The sequence below is a fragment of the Nannobrachium achirus genome, assembly GCF_963921795.1.
Source record: "Nannobrachium achirus genome assembly, chromosome: 10".
NCBI classification, from domain to species: Eukaryota; Metazoa; Chordata; class Actinopteri; order Myctophiformes; family Myctophidae; genus Nannobrachium; species Nannobrachium achirus.
This window is the reverse complement of record NC_137819.1, coordinates 55,964,398-55,971,167: the sequence shown is the minus strand read 5'-3', so window position 1 is coordinate 55,971,167 and position 6,770 is coordinate 55,964,398. Positions and strand designations below refer to the sequence as shown.

The 6,770-nt window shown below is 43.7% G+C and overlaps 1 protein-coding gene across 1 annotated transcript; it reads right to left on the bottom strand.

Moving 5' to 3' along the window:
• Nucleotides 1-1,194: 1,194 nt before the first annotated feature.
• On the bottom strand, nucleotides 1,195-4,361 carry LOC308293178 (beta-1,3-galactosyl-O-glycosyl-glycoprotein beta-1,6-N-acetylglucosaminyltransferase 3-like; the record flags this gene model as incomplete). Its single annotated transcript, XM_080735613.1, has 2 exons — nucleotides 3,727-4,361; nucleotides 1,195-1,248 (listed from the first exon to the last, which is right to left on the bottom strand). Exons 1-2 carry the CDS (start codon nucleotides 4,294-4,296, stop codon nucleotides 1,195-1,197), a joined length of 624 nt encoding a protein of 207 aa, XP_080591739.1. The 5' UTR covers nucleotides 4,297-4,361.
• Between the last annotated feature and the right edge of the window lie 2,409 nt (nucleotides 4,362-6,770).

The window sequence follows — 6,770 nt, the reverse complement described above, 5'->3', positions numbered from 1 at the left end:
CCTTGACTGTAGTGTCAGACGTAGGAGAGGAGGCATCAACCGTCTCCATGTCCAGCCTGGGATGAATAACAATGATGCTCTTATCTATAGGTGCACTATTGTGCCTCAGTCCCATTCAGCATTGGACAGGATATGATGTTGACTCTTTTGAAAAACACGTTTTTTTAAACCATTTGCCCACATGACAAATGTACTTTTTTTTCGTAAACAAATAATAATACCAAGAAGATTCACTTAACAAGACTTGGTCTAGTGGTCGAGACAAGGCCTTTATTGATTGAACTCCAGCGAGTTCCAGATGTAAACGTAGCAGAGGTTGCCATCTAGTGGCCGTCAACTTGTAGTGTCAGAGACTCAGAGTGGAGCAGGAGAGGTGCTTAATTCAGCAATTCCTAATTATGTGAGATGGGGCCACTGGTGGGCCTTGAGAATAGTGCAAGGTGGGCACCCAAATAATTGGCAAATCACAAAAATAATAGCCCTATATATAGTATTAATTACAAAAAACACCCTCAGAAAATGCACGCGACCCACCCGTCTGACCACTTGTGGGGGCCTCTTAACACAAGAGTTAAGAGAGAGCATGGATGCTTTCAAGATTTAAAAGTGGGCCCTGATCTAGCGCTGGTCCATAGCGTTAGAAGGAGCCTGCACAACCTCTCGTCTGGTCCAAAAATAACAAATACAGTTTTGCTACTCACCAAAACAAAGGCGGCTTTAGGGAGTTGAAACTGTACTTTTCTTAGTGGGTGCTTACACTAAGGAAAGTAGGCTTTCAACTCCCAAAAGTCGTCTTTGTTTTGGTGAAAAGCGAAACTGTATTTGTTATATTTGGACCTGGCGAGAGGGTGTGCAGGCTTTCTGCGGGCGCAGCGGATGGTTAGTGACATAGCGTTAAGGAGAACTCCTTCTCTATGGACCAGAGCTAGCCCTGATCCAGAAAAAGTTGGGAACTACAGGCTTAATTTATACTCCCAACGATGACAGTGCCGTTTGCCAAAAATAGCAGATCTACAAGCTCACAACGTGCATCATCGTGTTGTGAGCTTGTGTAGATCTCCTATTTTGTGTAAGTGTAAATCAGGCTTAACAAGAGATTGGTATTTTGCATGAAGTCAAGAGCAGATTTAGATATATGCAGGAAGGCAGAGACTGCTGCCCACCCAGGAAGGTTCCTGACAGTTTTTCTGGTCCTCAGGTTGTGCTATCATCCGCCCTCCTCGAGATGGAGGGATAAGGTACCGAGGTCTGACACAGGAACAGGTAAGAGAAGAGACACCCTCTCTAACTCACCAGAAACATTGTTAAATATCCATCCAACAGCCTGCTCCATGTCGTTGTTGTCCGGTGGAAACCTTGTATGTCCAAAACCGTTTGTTTTGTATTTATCGTTTTAAAAAGTGATTTAAACTAGTGAAAACAGCTGATCTAGATTGCTTGTAGATTGGCTGTTTTCACTAGTCTTGTGCGACAGTCTTGTATGATGAAACAGGGCTTTACTTTACGAGAAAACGTACAAATTTGAAACTCAGAGATACAAGGTTTCTGCTCGACATGCAGTGACCATATACTGTACTACTACTACTACTAGAAAAATAAATGAAAGTTTTCCATGTTTTTACCACACAAAAGCATCATCATCGTCATCCTCATCATCTGTTTTTATGCCTGGAAACATATGAAACATATTCCTTAAAAGTTTGTACTAAGTTTAAGATAATTATTTCTTAAATTAACTGTTAAATATAGCTCTATAGTCTCTCCAGCTCTTTACTAGAAAGAAATGCAAGTTTGGGAAACCAATTTTATCCAGTCGGGAGATAATAATTCATAATATAGACAATGGTCACTTTGTCAATAAACTAACAAACTATGTGTGTGTGTGTGTGTGTGTGTGTGTGTGTGTGTGTGTGTGTGTGTGTGTGTGTGTGTGTGTGCGCGCGCGTCCTTGCGTGCGTACGTGTGTGTGTCTTTGTGCATGATGTATTTTTTATGGCGTCTCTGTCTCCCTCTCGCTCTATACTCTGTGTATGCATCTGTGCACCTGTGTATGTGTGTGTGCGTGCGCGTGCACGTGCACAGATCCGCAGTGTGCAGGTGCTGCCAGTGGACTATGAGATCGAGTACATCTGCAGAGGGAACAGGGTGATCGTGGGGCCCAAGGTCAGGAAGTGTCTCCCAAATGGCACCTGGACGGACCTGAGTCAGCGAAGCAGATGCTGTGAGTTTGCCAACGCACACACGCACACGCACGCACGCACGCACGCACGCACGCACGCGCACGCACGCACGCACGCACGCACGCACGCACGCACGCACGCACGCACGCACGCACGCACGCACACACACACACACACACACACACACACACACACACACACACACACACACACACACACACACACACACACACACACACACACACGTTTGCATTACTATACTTTAAGGGCATCAACATTTTAGTACTGCAATTTTATGAATGCCATATTTAACCCTATAACCATGAAGCCCGAAAGGTTGTAGATCTGCTGTTTTTAGTGCATGACACTCTGGTGCACAACTAAGCATAAATCAGGCATAATTTCACCTGCCTAACCTTTAAATCTGAATATTTTCTTAATCGTAAGCTTAACACTAAAAATCTTTCTCTTGGCAGGACCATAAAAAAAATAGTCCTCACAAATTCTATTATACTTGTGGGGGCACACACACACACGCACACGCACGCGCGTGCGCACGCACACACACACACACACACACACACACACACACACACACACACACACACACACACACACACACACACACACACACACACACACACACAGTGTTTTCCCTGCAGACACACTCTTTATGTTGCTGCTCCTGCAGTAGCCTACCGGTTTCATGGATTTCTGGGAATTTTGTTTGTGTGAGAGGAACCATCCATCTCCATATGTGGGTCTCGCAGCCCCACACACCTCGCTCTCATCAAGCCAAACACTTTATTATCTCTCATGGGAAAGTTAGATAGCAACAACAACAAAAAATATTTATTTTTGGGCTTTTATACCTCTGGGGAGAGCGATGGGTAGCGACACGCAGCAAAGGTCTTCGGGAACTGGATTCGTACCCGCAACACGCTGTCAGCCTGGTATTGCAGCCTAGAGTCCGTGCCAATACTATATTATTACTTGTGCCGGAAGAGCGAGCAAGTACTGCGTTTGGCTGCGTATTATGTATGTAGGTGTCTGTGTCTGTTTAAGCCTGTATAGCCCATAGAGTATATAATAGAGAGCGGACAGCCCAGCCCCCAGCCATTCACTTCAATGCAAGTGCTCAGTGGCGTTTTAAAGCATGCGGAAGTAGCTAATCCAGGTGCATTCTGGGGGAAATTGGCCACTACCTAGTGGCCAAAATGTTTGACGTCGAGACGTAATGACGTCACGAACGACGTCGACGTCCATTGAACCCTATTGTAGACCCCAGCGGCGTGCTCTTATGCTCGTGCATGTATGTTTCACCCCGCCTGAAATTCCAGCTTTGGCCAGTAGGGCGGCCGCTTCAATGTTTACAAGCCGTTCTGGGGGCTTGGTATAGCCCGAGGCAACGTCATCATTAACAGCCAATGAGGGACCAGCATTCCTGGTGATGCCTGTGGTGATGTCACTGGCGAGCGCACCTCATGGCGCACTCTGCTGGCACACAAGTAGGTGGTGACAGAGTTGTCATGCTCAGTATCGGAACTTTGTATTGGTACTGCCAGCGGCCCTTCTTGGAATCTGACACGTCCTCAAACTCCATACTGTTCTTTCCATTGAGCATCTTCAGCGCTTGAACCATTTCTGCATTGGTCTTGATGGGTAGGTCTGTGCCGCAAGTGTTGAGAAGATACTTCCACTGGACAGGAGACTGCATCAGATCTTTCATGCAGTTTAGATCAGCTTGCACTCTAGACCAGGACGCGTATGTAACTCTTTCTAGTTTGCTGGCTATGAACACATTAGAGAAACAGGAAACGATTGCCCTCACAGCTTCCTGAAATCCCTCCGACGACTTGTCGTCCATATGTATGCAATACACATTCTGAGGGTGGTACACGGCACGTAGCAGTCTCTCAAACATCTCCACATCTGCATGAATGACCATGGAGTAGGCAATGGGAAAGTCCCTCTCCTCTGCACTGAGCGGCACCGTGATAAACCCTCTGTTTTCTATGTAAGCGTCACAGTCCTTTGCCATGCTAAGGTAGAAATCATTTGACAGTCTCTCCCTCGATCCCAGAAGTCGAGCAATCTCATCATTCTTGTTCACCATGTCTCCCTGGATGATGGCCGAGCACACTGGCAGGTCCTCAAAGTATTCTTTTGGTATTCTTTGGCCAGTCATTGAGGGCAACTCAGAGGCAGAATCGGATGGTACTCGTTGGTCTTGCAGCAGGTGGGAGAAGATCTGTTGTTTACAGACAGGTAGTAAACAAACCAGCCAAGCCCTAGTAATGTACTAAGGATGATCCAGCGATTTTTAATAAACCACTGCCATGGAAAAGGTTTAAGGTAAATCTTAGGGTACATCTTTTCTTTGGCCTCGTAGTTTGGTTTTCGTCTACAGCTGGCTGTGCGCTGAAGATAGCAGAAAAAGATGTTCTCCCGCTAATAGGCTAGAAGGACTAAGGAATCAGTTAATAAACTCTTCGGTTCCAGGAATCTTTAATGAGGTTGAGGAAGCCACTATTCCTAGCTTGACTCACAGACACAGGGCCAAGTAAACCGCCACTATACGTTGCTTATATACCATTGCTGATGTCATTGTCTACATCCGCTTCTGATGTCACTATGTCCACATGTGTCCTTTTATGGAGCTTCCACAGTACCTCCACCCATATATGGTGTAATATGACAGCCGATCTAACTGTGAGATTGTGATTTCCAACCTTGTGACGCCAGCTAAAATTCACTCTGACCATTTATGGAACTACTGCGGTTTTAATCCAGTTTACAAAAACAGCTTTATTTCAGGTAGGGTGCGCGCGGATATTCGGTTACACGTTTAAACGGGCTGCCCCTATTCTTAATTTCTTACTAACCTTTTGGAAATAAAATGTGGTTATTATATATATATAATATATATATATATATATATATATATATATATATATATATATATATATATAATTGGGATTGAGATTCCATTTTGTCATGTCTTAACTCATTCTGTGCCAATGACGGCTTATGACGTTTTTTTTTCCCAATAGCCATGTGTGCCAATGACGGCTTATGACGGTTTTTGTGTTTTTTACATAGAAAATAAAAATAAAAAAGTTTCATTTTTTTTTTTTTTTTTTTTAAAGATGTCAAAATGACCTGAGATCAGAGAGATGCTTTTCTCTGTTTGTGTGTTCGCTCCCTCGTTTAGCTGATTGAGAAAATGTGTGAAAATGTGTGTCCATTCTAGTGGATGGACACTTTTTTTCATTCAAACAGCTCTATCTCTGGAACTATTTGTCCGATTGACAAAATTATTTTTGTCACTGAATCTGTTTCTGTGGGGGAAAAAAATTATAAAAAAAAAATCATTTTTTTTCATTGCATAGTAAAGAAAAACATACAAAACCGTGGCACAGCTACCTTGGAGGCATTTTGGCCTGTGGCACAGAATGATAACATGTTGCTTTTAACAAGTAACATGAGCAAATTAAGTATTACCACAGTTGATTTGCAGAGCCTGTCACACTGTTTTGCGTACTGCTGGTCACCCGTCTTCTGCCTTTGCCTGGCATCGTTCACTTCCCAGTGCAGTGAGTGAATCTAGCCTGCTTACTAAAAGTCGCAACAGACACTGGTCGTTTTTTTTAAAAAGAGCAAAGTTTATGTGAGTGCTTTGATTAGAAAGTGTCACGATGGAGAAATGACATCCAATAAAAACACCTACTGGGTGTGAATGGCTCGTTACCTCATAGGCTAGCCACTGCCCACTGCGTCTTTGATCTGGTCGTTTCGAAGAATAAATCCAGCTTTTTTAGGTGTGAAGGCCTAATCATAACTGTTTGGCTAAAGATCCGATACATGGCATATTATGGTTATTATATAGTTTTAAGTAGAGCTGGTGAGTCGTGTGCTTCGTGTGAGTCAGACAGAGATTGATTTGATCTACATTTGTGATTCCAATAGTATAATTTCATATGCTCTTCATATTTTGAGCAGTTCTAACCACTCTAATACATGACTCTGTGTCCATGTGTTTTTCCAAGTGTTTTCCCATGGTATCAAATAAACTGTAATGCCATCTGTGATGTCAGTACTGTAACGTCAGGCGTCTCCATATTTGGAAACAGTGTCATCCCAAGCCGCTTGTCCATATTCCCTCCTGATTGGCTACCATTACTTTCTAAAGTTTGTGTATGCGACCTGACGGTCGCTATCTCCCGATTAAGGAGTCTTACTGGTACGCTTACTGTGAGATCTATCTGCTGTCCTACCCACCGTGCACTTACTGAGAGATCTTTATTCCGTCCTGCCCACTTCTAGATTGGTCAATCCTGACTTCCCAAACTTTTTTAACTCCAGACCCAAATGAGACATTCGACGTTTGCCCAGGGACCCAAACTAGTGAAAACATAATTTTAACCCTTTTTGTGCTTATCCCGAAACAAGTTCGGCTTTTTATCAATCCAAAACATTATTATTTTTTGCTATTTTACTTACCCTGAGCTGCTTGTAGAGATGTGGGTGGTCCTGGCTCGTCCTACGCTTTCCAACGAGTGATTCTAGATGGTCCGACGATTTATTCCA